Source organism: Lepidothrix coronata, unplaced genomic scaffold, assembly GCF_001604755.1.
Source record: "Lepidothrix coronata isolate B3197 unplaced genomic scaffold, Lepidothrix_coronata-1.0 Scaffold153, whole genome shotgun sequence".
Classification (NCBI taxonomy): domain Eukaryota; kingdom Metazoa; phylum Chordata; class Aves; order Passeriformes; family Pipridae; genus Lepidothrix; species Lepidothrix coronata.
Genome location: NW_016690333.1, coordinates 214,369 through 238,659, shown reverse-complemented (window position 1 = coordinate 238,659; position 24,291 = coordinate 214,369). Strand labels below are relative to the sequence as shown.

Below are 24,291 nucleotides of genomic sequence, written 5' to 3'. Positions count from 1 at the left end.
GCATATTACATTTTAGCAGTATAAATCTCCAAGACCAAGTTCTGAATTCAATTAGAGCAGCACAAATCAGATGTAAACTGATCCCCAGGGCAGTGGTCACAGCCCCAAGCCTGACAGAGTTCACAAAGCATTTGGGCAACACTCTCAGGTGTGACTCTTGGGGTGTCCTGTGCAGGCCTAAGAGTTGGACTCGATGATCCTTGCAGGTCCCTTCCAACCCAGAATATTCTGTGGTTCTGGTAAACCAAGAAAGAAATACAATTTTGCTTCTAACATCTTTAAAAATGCTTTCTTATTCCTGTGTCACGTATGAGTCCACAGTCTCACTGCTTACACTCCAAGCAGTAAGGAGGGTGTAAATTAGCCTTTCTGGTCGTTCATCCTGCTGCACTTCAGGCTCTCTGAAGCTGCTTGGGGCATTCTGCATTACAGAGGTAGAGCTGTATTCCATCGAGCCTTACAGAGCAGATGTGCATAAACTAGAGTTGCTCTCTCTCAGCTGTTGAGGTTGTATCAGTGTAAAGCAGGTACCAGTTAAACTACATTTAGGCTAAATGTATTTGTAAAATCATCTCATAATCCTCTTTCAAGTCATTTTCTGCCCCTCTTCATCTTGTAGTACATTAAAGGGGCAATAGAAACTATCATCTCTGGCGTGCTACAGCCAGTATTTGTTACACTGACATGCTGCTTCCCCGGCTCTCCATGTCCTCACATTTGTCCCTAATAATTGTCTCTTGTTTCCTCTATAGTGTACACCTTATTTCCTGCAGGAGGAAGAAACTCATACTGCATGCTTTTCCCAGCTCAGTGAATCCATGAATTCAAGCAAGTGTAATAACTATACTCAGAAATATTTTTGCTATCAAAGAGCTTTCTAAAATACCACAAACCATAAATTTTTAGTATCTATGAGGTTTTAGTAGTTTTTATTTTTACAAGTTTTACTTATTTTGATACAAAATAAGTAATTTTCTGCTGTGTCTTTGTTTTAAACTGGAACAAATCTTAAACATCACACTGTATGAGGGTTTAGAGTAAGACAAAACCTCGTGTCTGGCTTGGCTGCACCTATCTCCATGTCTTCCCAGATGAGGCCTAGGATCTGTGATGGGATGGAATACTGCTCCCCCAAAACAGCCTTTAGAGCATCTGCAAGAGTGAACTCTAAGAGTACCTCAACCAGTCTTCAACATCTATCCATAGACAGAAAGACTTCTAAAAAGGACAGCAGAACACACAGAAATGGGAGCTCCTGGTGAGTCTGTACAGAAATCAAAAGGCTGAGGGAAAATGGAATTACATGCAGGCTGCCAGAGGGGAGCACCTACCTCAGCAGCACTGCTGAACTGTTCCTCGTCCTCCTCTGCTCTGACCAAAAGCAGATACTGGTGTGGGTCACTCTCATAATCCACACTCCGAGTTAAACTGATCTCTCCTGTTGCCTGATCAATACTGAACAGACCACCAGGATTAGTGAGTAAACTGTAGCTCAGGGATTTCTTTTGATATGACACAGCAGTGACTGTAAGAAAGCTGCATTAAAAAAAAAAATAAAAAGAGAGAACTCAAGCATATAATACAATATTCTGAGAAATATGACAAAAACTATGCATATCGTAAGTGATAGTGCAACCCCGTAGGTCTGCTCTGAGCTATCCTCACTGAACTCAGTGACAGCTGTATCTAAACACCAATTCAAACATTTTGTTACACAGTAGTTCTATCACCTTGGGGTTAAACAGATAAAGACAGGATTTTTGGAAGCAGAACACAGTAAGGATTAAAAACACAGGAACGGAGGATTTAATTTTTGCTGCAGCTGAATTTGCCTATTCTAACTTCCTTCTACAGCAGTAGAAGATGGTTTTCAGGCAGGAAGCTAAAAGATAAAGCAAGATGAGAAAGATTCATTTTAATATCAGCACAGTAAGTTTGCTGCTGCAGTCATACCACCCTAAAGTTCCAACAGATAACTGCAAAAGGACAAGAGCCAGGCCCTAAGAGCGTGGGTGTTACAGCTTACACAGGACATATGGTTTAAGCTCTTGTCTGGCACTGTCTTTTTCCCACTGAAGTCCAATGTTTTTAAAGCCTTCAAGTGGTGACACCCACAGGATGAAGTAAAAGAAGAAATTAAAAACTAAGACATTTAAACCAGTATACTAATTCCTCAACTGTCTGTCAGCTTATCGTGCAGGTTCCTTAGGAAAAAGAATTCCATCTCCCAGGAGAACCCACCACCATGTGTGATCCTGTGACAATTACAATCAATAAGACAAAACTCATTTTGTGCAAACTCCTTTTTCACCCCTTGTATTTCCATGCTGCTGTCTTCTCACTTCCCTCAGGTGCACTACAAACAATGGGAAACATTCCTGTAGGTCATTATCTCACTGGAGTTTTGTTCTGTATTTTCCAGTGATGGGGTTTCACAGGCAATTCCAGCCAATGCACGACTGCATTCCTGCCACCAGGAATTCTTCTGCCCTCCTTCCAGCTCCCTGCCCTGGCTGGATGCTCATGCCATCTCTCCTGTCCTGTCAGCACTAAAAACCACAGGGCTGTGCTGGGAGAACATTTAACAACCCAACAGAAAAGCTTTGTCTGGTTTTGGCTTTGTCTTCTCTCGGCTCAGCCTGCCCATGCAGCTGGAGCTGATTAGCACCAGTGGCAGACCAAGGGAAGAGGGAGATTTGGTAATGCTCCTCTGCTCAGCCCCAGTTTTAAATCAGCCTGTAATTAGGAAATCCTAAACCAGACATCCAGTGCATGACAGCAACTCTGTTCTCCTGCATATTTAGGTATCGGTCCAATTTAAACATGAGAATTTTGGGATTCGAAATGGATTTTCATGGCTATTTCTGGTCAACACACCACAGAAACCACTTCCACAGGGTGCACTTCGTATATTCAAACCTTTTCTGATGTAAAAACCACATTAAATACTTAATTCCTTTCGGATATTACCAAGCAATTTGACCAACTGACTAATCTACTATCTTAGGTGTGCAAACCTATTTCTAAATAGCGATAAAAAATAGTTACAAAGAATCTAGTTATTTTTAATTCCCAAGACTGCAGGTACCTGTTAGATATTATAGTATTTTGTAGTTCTTGAATTCCTTTTATGCCTGTGCATTTTATTGTAGTTTTAAAGAAAAAACTTGTTACCTACTATTAATATTTTATCTTAACAGTCCTTGGTTGTTCAGTCACTGTAAAACTAAATGTTGTAGATAGAACAGTTAAAATACAACACCAGAGATAATGTAATATAAAAAAACAGCTGAATTGTCACAGAAGGAAGATATTTACTGGACAAAAGTATTTTCAATTCACGTGGAAGAACAAATATCTGCTGTAACAAAAAAAAGTTCGTAAAAGAAGGGACTGAGTATTCAGGTGGATCTATAGGACTAACATTTTCAATCAACATGGTTAGACAAAGGATGGAAAAATAAGATGACAAGTTCTATGGCATCTTCATTTTTGCTCAGTTTGTCACTGTGATGAACACAGGAAAGCAAGTTTTCTGGTTTTTTCCAATTTTTTCTTTGAAGAAGTCCATTCTCCGAATTTGACACATAAAATTATTGTGTTCTTTCGCACAGGATATCTTCCTTTGTGATGTAACAGCACTAACTTGTACTCTGCATTTAGTTTGAAAATTAAGACACAACCAGCATCTTCTAATTCTTTCCATATCATTTGAAAAAGCAAGAAACCACAATTATTCAATACCACTTTTCTCTATAAAAGGATAACTAAAAAATACATCATCAAACTGTATCTTGATCACCTCTAATAAGAGAACTGAACTGCTGCTCACAGTATGTATTACGATTCACAAACAATATGAGGCTTTGGGGAGATCAAGCAGAAGTTACAACTTGGAACACAACCTCAGCGCAGTGTTTTAGCTGTTACTTACGGTTCTCCTCGTGGTGTACTCTCAGGGACATACACAAAGTATGACATGTTGGTGAACTGTGGTGGTCGAAATCCAGCAAGAACAGAAACAGAGGCTGGAGACCCTCTGCTTCCAAGTTTATCTGCTGCCAGTACAGTCAGCAAATACTCCCTGTCCCTCACCAACGGCAAACCTGTTGTTTTAATCCAGCCAGAGTCCTTCTCAACTTCAAATCTGTCTTCACCACCTAAAAAGAACAGGTCCACAAGCTGCTGTTAGCAAGAACACTTTTACTTGATTAAAAAGGAGGAGAATATGGTAACAGTTCCCCAGTTGGCTTTGGCTTAGGATAAGCATTCACACTGAAGTTCAAAAGTTTGTTTACAACTTAGAAATCACTATATTCATGACATTCACGGTTACATTTCTAAATTGTATTTCACTTCTCTGGACAATTGCCACTCTTCTGTATCGTAGAATCATAGAATGATTTGGGTTGGAAGGGACCTTAAAGCTCATCTCATTCCACCCCCTGCCATGGACAGGGACACCTTCCACTAGCCCAGGTTGCTCCAAGCCCTGTCCAACCTGGCCTTGGACACTTCCAGGGAGGGGGCAGCCACAGCTTCTCTGGGCAACTTGTGCTGGTGCCTGACCACCCTTACAGGAAGAATTTCTTCCTAATATCCAATCTAAACCTGTGCTCTGTCAGTGTGAAGCCATTCCCCTTTGTCCGGTCACTACATGCCCTTGTAAATAGCCCCTCTCCATCTTCCTTTTATCCTCTAATACTTTGCTGTTGTTTGACCCTAAATATTCCATACCATACTGAAGTCCTGGCCAAGAGGACTTCAGTTTGCTGCTCTCCTTCTGCTCAGATAGTTTGAACTATTACTGAAGTTTTTTTTAAGAGATATGCAAAAAAATTGTCAATGAGTCTGTCACAGCTTTACACAACCCAGACCTTCAAATCTTTGTTAGAGATGAACCAGAAGCATGACTGCTGCAAGGGATAGTAACACTAACCCTCCTCTCTACCCAACAAACTGTGCTCCTTCCACATCCTGTCTTATCTCATAAAGAGGCAGTCCCCATAGCCACCCCCCTGCCAAAGCCCTGGGGAGTACTGACTGCTCCAGTCATCATCATCCCCCAGGGAAAAAGATGGGCAGGAACCCAATTTTGCAGAGAAATCTGTCCATACCCTGAATAAAAGTTGATTTTTCTCACACCCAGAGCTGAAGGCTTATGAACCTTTTGCAGGAAGAAGGGAAGGTCTTTCACTAACAAAACTGAGGACAAAAGACAAAAACAGTCACAATAGCAAAGCTTAATACGTGGGGAATGGGAGGGTTAAAATTTACCTTCCAAGAGAAAATATTCCACAGTTCCATGGATCCCTTCATCTGCATCCACAGCAAGCAGCTTGTACACTTCAGTACCTCCTGGAGCTTCAGGGGAAACCACAGCCAGGAACGGGAAGGGCTCCATGGCCCACACGGGGACGTTGTCGTTCACGTCTGTCACAGTGAGGGACACGTGCACCAGGTACCAATCCTTCCCTAGGGGCCACAGAAACGTGAAAAATGATTAGACAGCTACTTAATGGCACTCAGAGTAACAGAAACTTGACAATATCTGAGTAATATCCTGCAATATTGTTGGCATGTAATCCAGAAAAAGTCGGGGTTTAAGGTTCTTCTGGAATCAACAGCATCCAGACTGTGGGGAAGAAATAACCAGCACACATACAGCTTAACTGCAAGACTGGGGCCATCCATATGACATTCTACTAAGATCTCTCCTTAGGAAAGATCACACATTCTTTTATTTTCAAAATTTAAATACATATTTAAATACAAATATTTTCTAAAAGTTGGTTTTTTGTTTTTTTTTAAAAAAGCATCAAATATGTTTTTATGCAAAGATTACAGCAACTCTGAATTTTGAAATCTAAATATTTGTTGCCAAAAAAATTCTAACCAATCCACTCTAAGCAGTGATTTGCCATTTTAGAAACTTCACTGAAATCTTGTTCAGTTTTCACTTCTACTGAAGTTTAAATGCTATTAAATCCAAACAGTGAAAACCAAAAGAAACCCAAACCTAGAACGGAACTATTCGATTTTCCAAAAATCAACAAGATAACACCCTTAAAAATTGATAAAAAATTATTTACTATACTTTTACCATGACTAAATCAACCCAGGAAGACAGTGAAGCTCCTAAGCAAGTAATAAATATTAGGCAGGTATTGCTGAAAAGGAAGCAGAAAGGAAAGACAGGACAGTGACAGAGTATTTTTTTTTTAACTGACAAATATTATCAGTAACATCAGGGAGTTCAGTATAAATATAACTCAGGCCTTTTGACCAATTTGGCTCCCAGCAGACTGACACTGCACTTGTAATAGTTTTGCTAGAGAAGCCAAGGTGAGTGTTCCTGCAATGCATATTTAATGCCTCTGGTCCCAGAAAAGTGATGCATTCACACCCTGAGTGACTCCAAAGGCAGCACAACTGCACTGACACAGCCTGGAATGTGGTCCAGGTAACAAAAGCCATCTACATTTTGAGCATGACTTACCCACAAGTTTAATAATGGATGTAAAGTCAGAGCTGATGGTGTTATACTTAATTTCGGTGTTGATTTATTATTTATACATACATGAAAACATATACACACATGCACTTATTTTCAAAACAGTTTCAGAGGAACTGAAACAACATACAAAAAGGAACATCTAAATTATCGGTTTTAATTTAAATCTAATTAATAATACAAAGAATTTAGTATTTAAGACTCTAAAGTGCTGCCAAAATATCTGATCTTGTAAACAGTGTTACCTCGCTAAGGAGGCCTATTCTCCCAGGAAGCTGTGCCACTTAGGCTGAACTGCTGTACTTGTTCTCCCTCCCTACTTCCTTAATTGCAGCATTACATCCCTCTTCAAAAAACCTCCATGTTCCAACTAAAACCCGTTCCTTTGTGTGACATGTGCATTTATTGATGTTGTCCCTTCACTCCCACAGAAGACACCATCACATCTTTCACATCAGCCTCTTGCAAGCTTCAGCTTTTCATACTTAGAATCCCCTGTCCACTGGCAAGTGGCATATTTAGCACAGCATCTCAGAATCTGCCATCTATAAACAACCACAAGGGGATTGTTGTAAACAAAACTCCTCGGTGTTGTGGCAGAAAAAGTCAAATGCAAGTTTCCTAGTTTAGATTCCCGAGGCTTAATCCATCGTGACCTTTGAGTATGTTCTATTTTTACCCAGAAAATTCCTTAACAGAAAAATCAGCATTCACCCAAGATAATCACAGAAGTTCTCTGTAGTTCAACTCATAAAACTGTATTAATTCATCTGAATTTTAGAACTGTGAGTACACGTCCTTTTTTTTCTTTCTCTAAATAGCAAGAAAAAGTGTAGTGACAGTAACTTACTAAATCCACATTAAATTCTTTGTAATTACACCCTGTACCCAGAATCTAAGTTCCAGGGAATACAGTATCAGTTTAAGGTAACACAGATGAAAAAACAGTGTCTGCAGCAAAACCAGACCTCTAATTTATCAAATGGTAAATTACAGAAGTGATCAGTTTCCTAAAAACAAACCGTAAACGTGCCTTGCACCATTGTAGAATTTGGATACATGCAAAATGACGTTTTCATGGGAAAATTCTCAGTTGCCATGTACATCCAAGTCCTACAAAGTCTTCCCGACTCCAAGTGAGACCACCTGTGTGATGTATTATTGCACTTCTGCAGATAGAAGGGTTGGGAGGCCTAGTGTGAGGACGCTCAATTCAGCTTCTGTAGCCAAATGTTCTTTGAAACAGTGCATGTGGAGCCAAAGTTCCCAAACATGAACTCCAACTGCCTTGCTACAAAACACCACTGACACTCAGGCGATAGCACAGCAGCCCACACTGCTGTTGCACTTCCCTTGTAGTCACCCAGGTGTAATTCCCTCCAGCATTTGGACAGGCTCTGTGAACACAGCTGCTTTGCTTTCTCCTCTACAGCACAAAGAAGAAGCCAAAAAGAACTGAAAAAAAAATTATTTCCCACTACTACACTAAATAAAACCAGACATGGTTCAAAGACATGTCTTAAGTCAGAATATGTGTTTCCAAAGTCCCAGGGCAGTCAGTCCAAGACACCTGAAGAGACTGCAGAGGAGGGAATATGTGGGACATTGGTCTGAGTCTGAGGTTGAAATCCACCACAGCAACCCACACCACAGTAAGTTCTTGAGTAAGTGCCAAATGAGATCACTGATTGCTTGAACACTCCAAAGATCTTAATTAAAAGGTGTCCAAAAAGAATAAGTACAAAAGGGAGAAGTTAATGTCAAAATTGCCTGTGTCCTCTGAAAAGAACAGGTCTGGTGGAAGCTGCAACAAGTTTGTAAATACCCACTCTTAGCCTAGTTTGCCTGGGCATACTGCAGGCTTAAAATAGTGAGCACTAAATTAGAAGCTGAGTTAAGAACCTTCGAAAATCTGCCCCTATAATAGCAAGACCTATCAAGGATGTGAATGCCACCTAGAAAGGTTACTGATGTTTGTCTCTCAAGTCTGGAAATCACTACCCTAATCAACCCATGAGCTCACTCTGTTACAAGTTCTGCTAAAGTTTTTGACATGCATGTATTCCTCTATCAAAAAACAAGTCCCAATCAAAGAATAACTGATTTTTATTGAAGAAATAGTAATAATCCTGGATACTAATTCCCCTCTTTTCACCTAATGTATAACCAGTTCACTGAAAATTAATATGTTGATACTTACAATATACTTGTAACTGAGGAAGACCACTTGTAAAGAAACTGTGCAAAAGTACATCAGGACTGAGATTAGTCCTCACATGATCTAGCAAACTTTATTGATCAGAAACTAAAAGGTTTCAGGTACATTCCTCCAACTACTTGTGTTTTAATAGTTAAGAGACCTTAATGTCATTTTTGGTATCTTGGCAAGACCAAAACTTTCAGCAGTATGTTGGTTACCTCTGAAACGTGTGAATAATCTTGAGAATTTTGTTAGGATATGCAGCAGGAACTGCACTGCAGGTAATGGAAGAGACAGGCCTGGGTGCCTCTCCTGACCAGCAAACATTCCCACTGCATATCACCTTACAGATCTTATGGATATATTATCTTCTTCCATCAACCCCAGACAATCTGATTCATAACAAAGAAACAGTAAATAAATCATCATGATTTCACTTTCAGATAAAGGCAGTGTGGAGGAAAATGACTGTAAGTATGTTTTCCCTTGACTGCATACCATATATCAAAGCAAAAGCTGCAGCAGGAACACCGGACAGGGCTGTACTTCTCCACAAATGCGACCTGACAACTTGTAGAAACAACATCAGGGTGTCCAACGAAGCATGATTGGACAAGGACTTGCCAGAGGACAACGAATGTGCTGAAGAGACTGACAGCGACAATAATGTGTAATATGTGGATGTCTAGCAGGACAATGCATTAAGGATTTCAAAATACACGTTCGTGAACATGATTTTTTTTAAGCATAACTCCACATCCTAACGAGGGCAGCAAATATCTCTAAGTTTCTCCTTTTTTTGCAATTACCATGACACACACGTTACAAAATGCAGTCCCCGGTGTTTTGTAACTGGCACAGCTGCTTGCCTACAGAATGGACCTTAAAGCAGACTTAACTCATTTTTAATAAGGTAGATAAAATTAACTTTCTCCCTCATTTATGACAATTATTTGTGCTTCAAGACAGTGGATGGAAAGAAATTTTAGAGACATACATCTCTCAACAGTTCAGGTATCTCAAGGTATCTTCTTCTAACAAACTATCCCCCCTCTATGTATCTCGCAGATATATTATACATGTACATCAGTATATTAATAACAGTACATTATTATGCATCTGCATTCATATGATTAATAGTAGTTGATTAGTAGTATATGTTCTGTAATATTGCTACATTATGGGAGAAATAATATGTTACAATTCCACTCAAATCTTAGCAGAAACAGCTTAAAACTGATAATCCTCTCTGGATTTGGGTTAAGTCCTACAAACACACAGAGAGGTTCTACTTAAATTATCTGTTCCCAATACCAGGTCCTGACAACCAGTGGAGATACCTGCCACTGTATTCAGCAGTGCAAGTCGACCACTACTGACATGCTAAGTCAGGAATCTAAAACAGGCTTAATTTCCCCAGAAAGTGTTTTCAAACTGTTGTGTAACACCATACCAATTAGAATTTCTTCCATATTAAATGCTAGATACATGATTTTCGAGCCAGGCACACCACAGCTATCTGACACAATGTCATCCATTCAAGAGAAATCCCACTAAAAGAATGGTTCTGCTAATTAAATTGTTGGCACACACACGGATTTTGCTATTTGACAGATTTTCTTCCCTAGCTTCAAACAACAAAAAAATTTAAATTGCTTTCTCACAGATACTGAGCAAGAAGAGATAAAACTCAAAATGGCCCTTGCTGCACATAAACACGACAATAACATAACACTGGAACATCTCATGTCAAAAATCAGTATTTTTAAAAGTCATATAGAAAATACTACTTTATATTCTAAAGGGTAAAATCATCTTTTTATTTAATCACAAAGTGTTTTTCCTCCTATTTTTCTTCACTATGGAAACTAATGATAACAGTTTCTGTGAGCAGATTGCTCTTCCCATGTATTTGCAAACACCCTTTGCAGTATCAAATCTAAGCCCTGTCTACAGCTCTCTTTTCAATTTATACAAAAAACTGAAACTAAAATTATAAACTCTAGTCCAGAGCTTTCTCCTGCTTTAGCCGCTTAATTCCCTATTAGAGTCAACTTGTGTATCATCAAAAATCCTTCTTAGGGCAGCTCATCCTGAAGTCTGCTTTTTTTCCTCTCTGATATTCCCTCCAGTTGGAATTACTTCCTTTTAACTTAATATTACTGACAAAAGCTGCAGCATCGAAATTCATTCCGAATCACCAAAATCAATCTTCATAATCCACTGCTGTAACCTCATCACAGGTATCTATCTATAATTGCTTATTTTTCATGCCTATCTGTGGTTGAAAACTGATAAACAGAAGGATTTATTACTCTGAATTCCAACTACATTAGGTAAGATAATACACCAGCTGGCCCAAGTTTCTGCTCATGGGAAATATCTGATATGTCACCACTCACAATTTTCATCCTTTGGAAAAAAAAACCCAAACCCAATCAAACAAACAAACAAAAAAAACCCACAAGCAAAATACTCGGTAATTTGCTGAGAAGTTTAATCATAGTAAAAAGGGGAATAAACGGTAATAAGTCGTTAAAAAAACATAAAATTTGAGAAGGAGTCTCTAAAATATCTTTCTCAACCTTCTAGATCCACAGAGTTAATGGAATCACTTCTCTACCGACATTCTCTGCATAAGTTACACATCAACATAATCTCCAGCAGAAGCATTTCAAAGGATGTCAGAGTTTACCTCCATAGTGTTCCTGGATGTTAAGACTTCTATCATTGTGTGTTGGACCAATTTCAGCACTACACCTCTTTTAACTTTTCAATAGATGCAAAAACCACAGGCCCCCTCAGCAAAGTGATTTGGTAAAATCAGAATTACTGTTCATCCAAGAACATTCCTTCCAAGTCCACAAGGCCCATAATGCAGACAGGATTTGTACAACATATAAAATCTTCCTAGGTTAAGACAAAATTCACTTTATTGTAAGGAAGTCACTTCTCCAAGAAAAAGCATGAAAATCTGTTATTTCAATGCCTTTCAGAAAAGGCACAGTGCAGATCCAGGGCAGTGTCTAATTCCAGCCTCCCCACTGGATTCCTTTCTCCAAGTCTCCTCAATGAGCACACTTTTAGCACTGAGGCTTTAATAAAGGCAGCATCAAATATATAGGAGAAAACATAACATTTTATATTAACTATTCAAAGTTAGAAATCTACCCTTTGGCAAGACCCAAACCACATTTGTGTAATAAAATAAACTGTTACTATTAACAGCAACCTTAATACTACTATACTGTGAAGAACACTCTTCATCCAAAAAGTTGTGAAGAATTTCTAATAAAGGGTGTCACAAGCTTGTAAAATAATTACCATCTTTTCACATCAAATTTAAGATATATAGAGAGGAACTTAGTATTAAGAATGAACAGAAAGCCCTCTCAAAATCATGAACCTCTTGGACAGTCCAAGTTAAAAACTTGTCAAAACTGAAGAACATACTGGAAATTACAAGAAATAACCACATTTCTTGTAATCAGAAACAACCACTCCAGGTTTTTCACGAGTTCTTTATGGCTTTACTGAATCCAGGTTTATCTGAAAAAAACTCTTTTGTTGGTGTTCGCCACTAATTTTCCAGGAAAGGGTTTCAACAATCAATAACATGAACCAGTTCCTCCAACCTGGGATCGCAGCTGGGCTATAAGGATTCACTGGGCTGCACACAGATACTGCAAACTAATAAATCCTGTCATTTCATACAGCAACTAGGAACAAAAATATTCTCCCACCTACCAACCATGTTACTCCAGGGGTGGCAGGAAGGAGGAGAAGGATTTAATACTTAATCATTCAGTTAACAGCAGCTTTTGAAGGTTACACTGGTTAAACCAAGCCTTGAAAATCATGCGTGCTGAAACTGTCCAACTGCAATTTCAAATACTGTAGGTCAGGGTCGCCTCTAAACCCATCTCTTTTCACCATGTCAAATTACAAAAGATGCTGTCAATCTGTGAAATCCAACGTATTCTCAGACTTCTGATTGCATTAGGATTATATGACTGTCTTTTCTCTCAAAAATCCAACGGATAATTCTATAAGACGAGACTTGAAAAATAAAATCCTTATATTCATTAAAAATGTAGGCTTCTCTGCATCAGTGTAATTGATAAAACTGACAATGCCAGACATTCTGATTTAAAAAATCTGACAATAGAGAATATGTAGTTGACTGAACATGTCTCTACAATTGTGGACAAACATTCTACGTTCCTTGAATGTACTGAGGGCAGAGGTATTATATTATCATGATTAAGCAATAATGGGTGAGAAGCTAGGTTGCTCCTGGCATTTTCAGGTCATTTCAATTTATTTTTAAAAGAAGATTATGAGAGTGTTAAAAGTCTTGCAAGCCTTGAGGTTAATACTGGTATTACATACTGCTCTACATCTACCAGCAAATTTAAGTATTCAAGCTGGTATTTTTGGTTTTGTGTTGGTTTTTTTTGTTTAAGTTTCTCCAATTTCTAAGACTTTTTCTCTAAATAGACAAATATTCTTTGAAAACTCGGGGGGGGTGTGGGGGGGGTGTGGTTGTTATTTGTTTGGGTTACTGCAAGTGAAATATTGTGGGGTTGCTTGAGAGGATGTTGCTGTTTTGAAGTGGCTTTGCAAATATCATACTGTAGTATTTTAAAACCTCACTCTATAATATGTCTTCATGTAAAATACCTACTGACTTAAAGTTTGGGAAGATCCATTTTCAGAAAAAAACATCTTAAAGCCCTAAGCCTCTAGCTGCAATCAGGAGAAATCTCTTTTCCCATTTTCAGACCATAACATGAGATAGAAGCTACCGGTTATTGTACCCAGTCCTACTGTATATCCTTCAAAAAAATAGCACAATTATGCACAAACATTTCTCTACTGCCATTTCTGAAAATTCCTGAGGTATATGATGGGCTACTTTTAAGTGCAGTAGTTTGCTCATTCATAAAACATAAACCTTCTAAAGATATAACTTTGATGGGCTCAAGCTGGGGACAGCCCACATTCCCTCCTAATATGCCTCATCTTTTCTGCAGATAGAATAATGACAGTCTGGCATGTCTCTGCTCCTTACCATCATATGGCTTTTAAAATAGAAGTTAAAGCAAACCAGAAAACAAAAATAAAGAAAGCATCAGAGGAGCTCAATGATCATGGCAGAGTGGTTCTTAACATGGTTATCACCTTAATGTATTTTAATTGGTAATTTATGTTATCAGAGACTTCCCAGTGTGGCATCCATCTGCTGGGAGTGGCAGACAGAAAAACCAAGCATGCCCAGGTAATGAAATAATCATCGCAACAGACATCCCTAAATAACAAAGCATGTGTCTTAATAAATGATTGTTGATTGCCAAAAACCATTATCATAAGAAGAGATCCTGGCTAAAGCAGTAGCAGCTACTGGGTCACTGTAAGATGGGAAATTCTCTTGAAATTTTTCCTTAGAATTTCTTGGGGAAAATCTAAAGAGAGAAAAAAAAGGATAAAAATGCCACTACAGCAGAGCCTGCTGTAATTCCTTGGATCATTATGGAATCACAGAATGGTTTGGGTTGGAAGGGACCTTGAAGGTCATCTCATTCCAACCCCCCTTGCCATGGGAAGGGACACCTTCCACTACACCAGGTTGTTCCAAACCCCTTCCAAGCTGGCCTGTATGTTCCATAATTTATTAGTTCTGTCAGATTATCAAATTTGTGCTGAAGTTTAGTTAGATCTTCTTCATTTCTTTTGCAGAAACTGAATGCTTGAGATGATAAACAGCCAGAAGATCTAACCAGCTTTGGTGTTCGAGCAGTCTCACAAAGGTATTTTTAATCTGACTGCCTGCAGTAGAAAGCAGATCATTTCAAAACATTCAGACTGATCAAACATCAACACGGTGCTCTAGAGCTTCCCCAGACATTCCTTTTTACCACAAATCAGTAACATTCCAAGCCTGTAAACACCCATAGCTGTCCCAAATGCACCTAGAATGTACATTCTCTTTTGACTTAATAGCACAAAACCCACTGCAGTTTAATGAAACCCATCTGCTGGATAATAGATGATGATTTCAACTTGAGCTCAGCTTGATGTGTAACTGTTACTATGGCTGTAATTCACAGAAGAGGTAATAAGAATTGTAAAAGGCAAAACATCATCCAGAAGCTACTTAATTCTTAGGGATGATCCCCCCAGAATCAATACAGCTAGTAAGGGACTAAGACTTCAGATAAAATTAAAACAGATGATCCTTGACTTCCAAGCATGAAATCCTTCAAGGTTGAATATATTACTAAACTTGGTATCTCCACCCTCTACATCAATTTAAACAGGAAAAATATACTTAAAATATAACTAAGTGCTGTTAACTGTTGGAAGGTCCTTGGTGAATCCTCTGATAAGAAAAAATGAGTGACAGGAGATTACAAAGCTAATGCCCATGGATCAAGTAAGGTCAAGGGAGCTTGAGATGACAGAGGATTAGAGAGACGGGATCTTTCATGCACTGCCCCCAAGCACTAATGGAATAATAATGGCTCCTTCTCAAATTAAACAGTACCTCTACATTAAAATATTAATGTGTATGACAGTCTAAGAAATTTTACCTTCTGTTCCCTGGGTACAAACTTAAAACAGCATTATGCTTTTGCTAAGAATGAACTGTGTTCCCATAAATTAAATGGGATGAAATCTGAAATGCCACAAAAAACGTGAGCACAACCATTGATCCTTGCAGGCTGAAGAATATAAACCAGGGCTGAGTGATCACTGGGGTCACTCAAGGAATCTCCTCCTCAGGGACCATGTGCTAAAAAACACGTTCATGAAGTTAAGCCCTGAAATTTTGGAATTCTGCTTAACATCTTGTGGCTCAAACTCACCTATGAGGTTTTCTTGGTGTTTCTCTTTGGTTTGGGGTTGTGAAGTTTGTGTTTCAGTTTCTTTTAGTTAAAAAGTTTGTTAGTTATGAAAAATATAAATATTGTCAGGTCATATTTCAATTTCAAAGGAGTGTTTTCATCTCTCGGGATTGATTTTTTTCTGTCCAATGGCAAGGCAGAACCTCAGAAACTTCCAGTGTCTGAAGGGGCTACAGGGAATCTGGACAGGGACTCTTGATCAGGAACTGTAATGACAATTATGGGTAACGTGTACAAATTGAAGGAGGGGAAATTCAGGTTGGATATTAGGAAGAAATTCTTTACTGTGAGGGTGGTGAGACACTGGCACGGGTTGCCCAGGGAGGTTGTGGATGCTCCAACCCCGGCAGTGTTCAAAGCCAGGTTGGATAAGGCCTTGAGCAACCTGGTCTAGTGGAAGGTGTCCCTGCCCATGGCAGAGGGGATTGGTACTAGATGATCTTTAAGGGCCATTCCAACCCCTTAACATTCTGTGGTTGAAGCTCTCACGGCTGTCAACATACAGAGAATGTTTAACACAAAGGCACACACATATCACTGCTGAAACTGCAAAATCTAACTGCCAAGGGGCAGCAAGGACAGGCTGGGCTGCTCTGCAGGGTATGGTGAAAGAAGAGTCAAGGGACCTCACTGTCACTGAGCAGGTCCTGAGACTGGTCACCAGACAAATCCACAGGGATCAGTGGAGCAGGGAGCCAAGTGAGCAAGGCAGTGTTGGAGCAGGGGAGGCACAGCAAGGCACAGAGCACAGCCCTGGGCAGCCCAGCAGCTCGAGCACAGCTCCTGGGACGTGGGGCAGAGGCCACAGACACCGCTGGTGACACCCACCTGTCTGATCCCAGCTGTGTCAGCGCTGGCTTTGAACCCAGGCAGCCAAACTCTGGGAGTTCCAGAACGTGTCACTGCACTCCAGGACCTGACAATCCTGCTGAACAGCCCTAATCTGACAGGGAACATCCTACCAAGTCTGTGAAAACTATCAGGCTTGACTGATTTGTGATCTCTATTTCTTTAAACTGACTTATGCCTAGTTTTAAAGCTTCCTGCTAAGAATTCATGCAAGGAACTCACCTTAATTTGAAAATCCAGCAAAGGCACTATCTCCTCTCTCTTATCCAGGTTCCAAAATTGTTACTCCTCCAATCCACACCATTAAAAAGGCACTTTGCACTAGAGGTCCAGATTAGCTTGTTGACACTTGCTAGTGACTACTTACTGCCTCCAGAAAACATAAAAACTATAGTAAAACTAAGTCTACACAGTATCAAATAGCCACAAAGTGAATAAAGAGAGTTAGTAACATACGATTTCCTCTACAGATTGCAGTTAATTTCACTGTAGCAGTAAAATACACACAATTATTTGTTATTTCAAAGAAAAAATAAATTTTAAAAAAGGATTGTTTTTGGCATCTACATTAAAAAACAAAATCACAACATTTATAACTAAATTATGTCCCATCACAAAGTAACTACAGCATGTAGCTGCACTGGTGATGACAATAATAATAGTAATCTGTCCACATCAGTACCATTAATTTTAGAGCTCAACTGCAGCTTTGTCAGAAACCCAACTCTGCATGATGAAGAGTTGCTCATACTGCAAATGCCCATCAAAGCTATCTCTGACACAGGAAAATGTGTATCAGCACCAAACCTATGATCTTCTACTAAAAAATTCTCCAGATACTGAGGAGTGAGCCTGTTCCTTTGGTGGTTACTTGCCAAACCAAGTGCAGTGAGCTCAGATAAGCTCACACCTTCCATAAGGTCCAACTCAGTGAGAAAACCCTTTTTCATGAACATGTGGAAGATCATCCGGATACTGAGACGCTGAAGGTCTGGTTGCATCTGGAACAGTATTTGCTTTTGTGGAACACCAGCCTTGGACATGCTGCTGTGTTGATTATCCCACACAGAACTCAGAGGAAGTAAACAGAAAAGTATTTCAAATTCTATTTTAACTGAAGCAGAAAAAAGAAACAAACATACAGCCTGTTACATACCCTTCGTACTCCTCTGAAGAAAAATTCAGGAACAGGACATCTCCTACACAGTCCCCTTTATGAACTGAAGAGTGGGGGCTGTCACATAAGTGAGGAAAAAATACTACTGAATGTTGCCTTGTTGCCATATACCAATCTTCTTGTTACTATTTTGGGAATGCTCCATGGGGGGGGTGGGCAGAAATCATTTATTCTTCCTAGCAATGCATTAGGACCACTTGTGGCACAATGCTTTTAAGCATTCTTTACTACTTTAGGTAATGAAGTGCACATTACAAATGAATCACAATAAACTACATTGAAAAGATAAAGGGAAAGAGGGTAGACTTTATATGCTAAAGCTTTTAAACATCTTGTCTTATCCTTGATATCATTGCCTGGGTTGAAGAAGAGACTAATGACAGAATTAATTACTGGTTAATTTTCAGTTCTCAGTTACCAGGTGGCAAGAATTAGGGGAAAGTGGAAAAAAAAATTAAAGAAATTAATACAACTTTATACCACTTGAACATAAATTGACATCTGACACCATAAGGTCTAATATTAGAGAACTGTAGCTGCTGGAATGTTCATGGTTACGTACAATGTAAAGTAAGTGAACACAAATGTTAAAAGCAAAGTAAAACAACTGGAAAAAAAATCTGAACTTGAATGTTTACTCACAAGAAAATTTAGTGTAACCATCTCTGCATTTTAATTCACCCTGAGAGCTCACTTCTGTAAATACTTTCTGTGTTTTCTCTTGGAGCTTTTGCTATATACTATATCTTCCTTATTTCAGACTATTAAAACATGTAGTTGTGCTAGTCATCTTTCTCCTATCCCATCCTTTTGGTTATCTTTTCTCAAATTACTGCAGTTTGAATTGCAAGAATGGAAAGAGACATAACTTGCTAGATCTATTTGAAAGTATTATGTTAAATGTATTTTAACTCCTACAAAACGAGAATGTAAGCACTCTGCAACTTCAAAGTTTTAAAGCTCTCAATTCATTATTAACCTTTAACTGATGAAAACAATAGTACTAATAAAGGTGTATTTTGAATTTACTCTCCTTTAAACCAAGAAACTTAAAATCACCAGTATCTAAGGCATATCATTTGTACTGCCCACAATTAATTGCTCTCTACCTAATCTGAGTCAGAACCTAGTTCTACTTATTTCTTAGAGATTTATTCTCTTACTAGTACATACTACTAAGAGTAATGTGTCAGGCTAATGGAAAATACTCCAAAGGTGAAAAAATCCCCCTGAATTTAAGTTAGAAGTTGTTTTGGATTATTTTTAACTGCAGAATTGCTTTGGAAATGAAACTCAGGTGTGACAAGCTTTGTTCCAGGCAATCTCAGACTTCTATATTCAGACTAGATAAGAGCCAAAACAATCACAAAGGTGAGAGTAGCAGTAACCGCGGGCTACCACTTTTCTAACATCATCATCTTGAGCCTGACAGAGGGAGCTGCGACACCAACAAAGGGCTGACACCTGAGCTACCTGACAGAGTAGGTGAACGTCCCAGCAGCACACTCAGATTGACCCGATGGATTTTGTCACTGCCTTGGATTAATGACATCCCCCTTGGCAGGTAGCCTTGCTCAGGATTGAGTAGCGAGCATAGAGCAGGGAAAGCACTTGTGTTTTGGAAATTGGTCTATCAACCTCTTGGTCTGCAGCCAAAGCTCAAGCTGGAACATAGCACAAAGCCAGTGTGAGTGACTGACATCAACACAGCGACAGGCACAACAAAACCCAAGGGAGAAACAGAGGAGGATCTGAGAGTTGCTCCTCAGGACCTGAGTGAAAGGAGTTGCTGCTGGAGCCTCCTGCAGAGGGGGAAGTATCCATGTCACTGAAACTGTCAGCACTAATTAGAACCCTGCAGGCATCCTCAGGGATTTAACAGACACCAAGGAATAAACTGCCTCTCACTCCTGTGGGCTGCCCCTCAGTCAGAAAACAGGCGAGATAAGGGAAAGGATCGCGTGGGAAGCTTTTCATCTCTCCCGCCTGCGCTGCTCTGTGGCTGAGGGAAATCACTCCAAGCAGCTGCACTGCTGAGAAGTTAATCGTTTTCACAACCACTAGAAGTCACATAATGCCAAACCCTTCCTAAACCTTTCCAAGAGGAAATCAGGCCAAACAACTTATTTTCTGCTGATACGATTTTCTCTAGAATACTCATCCTGGGCAATCTTCAGAACATTACTACAATCACAAGTAACATGAAAATAACAAGACACGTGGTGAACATGCACAGACATCCACCATCCAGTAAATTAAAAATATGCTTAAATAACGCTGTATTTTCATAGGTGAAAAATATTTGCCAAGGGGGCAATTAAAAACTCAAAAGGGATTTTTGAAAGCAAAAGATGCAATCAGTAAATGAAATGAACTACTCTGCTTGAGTAAGAACCTGCGAATGATGACAATTTAAGTCACAAAGTGCCATTTTAATAGTGCACACAGGACTTCTCAGATTTTTTTTTTTTTAAAAAAGCAGTCACATAACTGCAAATGCTCCATGTTTGTACAAACCCATCTTATACTTGTGAGTCAAACACACAACTTTAACAGTGACTCAAAAGCAAGTGGCTTCAGCTGCATGCTTCAAGTGAGGCATTTACAGGACGGGAACTACAGGGAACATTTTAATAGCAAACACCTGTATGGAAGAAGTGTGGCATATCTAACATGCTGTGCCTTGACATACAGGTCAAGGCACAGCATGTGGGTCCCTTCCAACTCAGAATAGTCTGTGAAATATTACATATTTTCCATGCCACTCATTAATGACTGAGAATTTTAACCGGTGAAACACTTAAACTCTGCTAAACACCCTGGTGCTCCACGCATTGCCACCAAGCTCTACAGTCCACGCTCCCTAAGCCATGAAACGTTTCTTGTCACCTCCAGTGCTTTGATATCAACAATTTACAGATTCAAAAGACCAAAACTACATTCTACAACATAACAGCACGTGACACCTGACGCTAGACCAGCGTTAGGTGCTGCTTGTCACCTGGGGACAAAACCACTACTCTAAGTCGCAACTTCTCTCGCGGCCGCAGCCGCCCGTGCCCGCGGCACCCCCGCGCCCCCCGCCCGCCCCGCACGCACCTCTGCGCTCCTGGACGCGCACCACGATCTCCCAGGCGGCCGCCGCCTCCCTGTCCAGGGCCGCGCTCAGCACCACCTCGCCGCTCTCCCGCTCCACGCGCACCGGCGACTCCTCGACGGGCGGCGACAGCAGCTCGAACCAGGCGGCGGCGAAGCGCGCCGGGGCCAGCGTGGCCAGGCGGGTGCCCGGGCGGGCGTCCTCGGGCAGGGCGAGCGCCAGGGGCGCGGCGGGCGGCAGCGCGGCCCGGCGGCGGCGGGGCGGGGGCGGCGGGAGGCGCTTGGGCTGCGGCAGCACCTCCAGCTCCAGGGGCTCGCTGAGCAGCGCGGGCCGCCCGCGGTCCCGCGCGTAGAGGCGCAGCGGGATGGGCGCCCGCAGGTGGAGCAGGGAGCGCACCAGCACCACGCGCCCGCTGCGCGGCACCACGAAGAAGTGCGCGCTGCGCGGGAGGGCGAAGTAGCGCAGCTCCGCGTTGGCGCCCGCGTCCGCGTCCTCGGCCCGCGCCTGCCACACCTGCGACTTGAGCGCCAGCGTCTCCTCCACGCGGAGCTGCGCGGGGCCCGGCCCCACGAAGCGCGGCGCGTTGTCGTTGTCGTCCAGGACGCGCACGGTGAGCGCGGCCAGCTCGGCGGGCGCGGCGCCGCGGGGCGCGCAGCGCTTGCAGCACAGCGCCAGGCGCAGCGAGTACAGCGCCCGCGCCTCGCGGTCCAGCGGCCGCCGGGTGCGCAGCCACACGCGGGCCGTGCGCGCGTCCAGCGCCGCCTGGAAGTGCGAGTGCCCCTCGCCCAGCAGCTGCAGGTGCCAGCGGCGCCCCTGCACCTTGGCGCACCAGGGCTCGGGCCCCAGCCGCGTCAGCGGGATGCTCAGCCCGCGCACACGCGTGCCCGCCGGCCGGTTCTCCGCCACCTGCCCGTCGAAGGCGGGTGTCCTGCGCGGGGCGGCGCGGGCGGCGGCCGGAGCCCCGCTCAGCAGAGCCCCGCACAGCAGCAGGAAGCAGCCGGCGGTGCCCAGCGCGCCCATCGCGGCTCGCAGTGCGCGGCGCTCCCGCGGCGAGTGGGCGGGCGGGGAGGGGCCGCGGGGCAGGGCCGCGCCCGGGGGGCAGCCGGGGCCGCGCCCGCCCCCGCCCTGGCTCCTCCCGGCCGGGTTAGGCTGTCCCCGCCGGCTGAACTGTCCCAGTTACCCTGCTGATGGAATAATCTCCTCCGGCCCCCCACCTTCCCCAGGAGCCAAGTTCTTCGTCCGCTCACCCCGGGTGATGTCCTGCGGTCTGTCACGTGTGTCAAACAGGCTCCCCCAGCGCTCTGAAAACATTTTATTGTTGATTTCTTGATAGCTACCTGTTCTTGATAGCTACCTGTTCTTGATAGCTACCTGTTCTTGATAGCTACCTGTTCTTGATAGCTACCTGAGAGCAGGTTTTGCTCTCAGCTTGTACCTGAGCCTAAAGTCACATCCTTGGTCACAATTAATCAGCTCTCTAATGCCTCCCGATTTACGAAGGAAAAAAAAAAAATTCTAGGTGAAATGTAGCTTAGCTAGAGAACGTTTCTGGTTATATAAATAGCAAGAAACGTAATCCAACATTTATTCAACTCTGTTGGATTTTCAACATAAGTAAAACTAAAAAAATCAATAAAGCTAAATTTCACCATTAAAGTTAACTGGCTACATAAATCAGCTATGTTGCAGAAAAAGTTACTAGATTCTAGATTTGATACTAGATACTAGATTTGAAGTTCCTCTTCAAAACAAAACTGTGCTTTCAAGAATAAAGTCAAACACAGTATAAAATGGAATTAGTTATTTTTATGTAGTACACGAATAATTTAAGATTAAGAATAATTCTGAGATAAAAGAACAGCAAAAAAAATTAAAAATACTCCATATTCATCACATTACTCAAATTTCATGAGACTGAATAATGTTTAGTTTTCTTATGAACCAAACAGTGCATCTTCCTTATTCACAGTCCCACCCAAGACTGTGAAAAAGTTCATAAACACAGTATTGTACCTTTCTGTAAGTCTTTTAGAGAATCCGGTTGCCTTTTCTGGGATGTGACAGTCCAGTATCAAGTAGGAAGACTATGGGAGACTCAGAATTAAAAGTCCAAGTGCTCTACTATTACCAGTGGGGAGTGACCTTCTCTATTTCATCCCGCAAGTAATTAAGGAGATACCAATCATCAGTTTCACACATTAATATATTCTCTCCATTTATGCCTCATATTGAAATCTGTCTATAAAAGCAGCCTCCAATAAGGGATATCATCTTCAGGGCTTTTGTGGAGGCTTTTTTTTGGTCTTAAAACAGAAAATTTGTGACGTCTGTGGATTGTGTACAGAACAAAGGGCAACAAAGATTGGAATGGGATGGGAAGAACTCATAACTTGGTCACAAAGATTTACGTGGCTCCAAGAACTTTCCCAAGAGTTTCCTAACTAGTAGGATACTATGAAGAACCTACAACTAGTATTTGATCAAAATTTGATCAAACTATTTTGTGAGATCATTTTAATGAGTTCTGTTTTCTACATCCATTAGGATTTCTCTCTGTAAAAAACTGTGAAAATATACCAGGAAAGGAACTACATTGTGAATGGTCTTTCACTTCTGCATCAAAAATTCAACAGATAATTAATTTAGAAACCAATGTGGTTCTAACAGATTTCAAAGATGAGCTTCATTCATAATTTCAAATGCAGAATTCAACCTACATTAAAAAAAATGATGATTTAAATCAACATATGGACAGGAAACTAGGAGATTTCATAAAGATTTTTTAGGAAAAAAAATAGAGACTTTATACCATTGTTTGTTAAAAAAATAAAAGGATGGTGATTTTTATAGTTCACTGCCCTGTGGTAATCATAGACAAATACTTGAGGCTCTGTAATCCTATTACCAACTCTGCAACTTAGTGGGAATCTAAATTGGTGCCTTGGATATTGTATAGTCAGACTCCTTCTGACTTCAGCCCATCTCCAGAAATCCTGACCACATGGCTTCAGGTTTTTCACTTCACGAGTTTATGGAGATCTAGAGAGTATAATAAACTTTACACATCATTTACTTCTTTTTCCTGACTGGACCAGCACTCTCTGAGATTCCACCAGGGTTCTCTGAATGTCCCAGACCATTCTCCCACTTACAGCAACTTCCTCAATTTCTGTGCTCTAACTTTGGATTTGACAAGATGCACCAGTTCTTGTACTAATGTACAAATTCTTGTACTAATCCAAGAATTCTTTTCTTGCTCCTGACTTGAATTACCTGTGTTCATCTCTTACTACAGTAACTTGAAGTTTCCCTCTTTTTGTTCTGTAAAAGCCAGGACTTATAACCCTCAGGGTCTCGTGCCCAGGCTGCACAGATCCCTGCAAGGCTGGAGTGCAGAAGAGCATCAATTCCAGAGATCTCACACGAGCACAGATATCTCCTGGTCACACACAGCACCAAGTACAACCAACCTGCTGGTTACTGGGGTTCACCTGTGGGATCTGATGATGGCAAGGCCAAGACAAAATCATTATCTCTGCCAATACT

The 24,291-nt window shown here is 41.3% G+C and overlaps 1 protein-coding gene across 1 annotated transcript in view; it reads right to left on the bottom strand.

Moving 5' to 3' along the window:
• The window catches only part of LOC108504139 (neural-cadherin-like), a 62,082-nt gene extending 40,317 nt beyond the window's left edge, over positions 1–21,765 (bottom strand). Inside the window, exons 1-5 of the mRNA XM_017828785.1 lie at positions 21,043–21,765; positions 20,748–20,946; positions 5,278–5,475; positions 3,935–4,160; positions 1,332–1,536 (exon numbers count right to left, since the gene is read on the bottom strand). Coding sequence (XP_017684274.1) covers positions 1,332–1,536; positions 3,935–4,160; positions 5,278–5,475; positions 20,748–20,946; positions 21,043–21,765 — 1,551 coding nt within the window. The remainder of the gene's footprint in view (positions 1–1,331; positions 1,537–3,934; positions 4,161–5,277; positions 5,476–20,747; positions 20,947–21,042) is intronic.
• Positions 21,766–24,291: the final 2,526 nt, after the last annotated feature.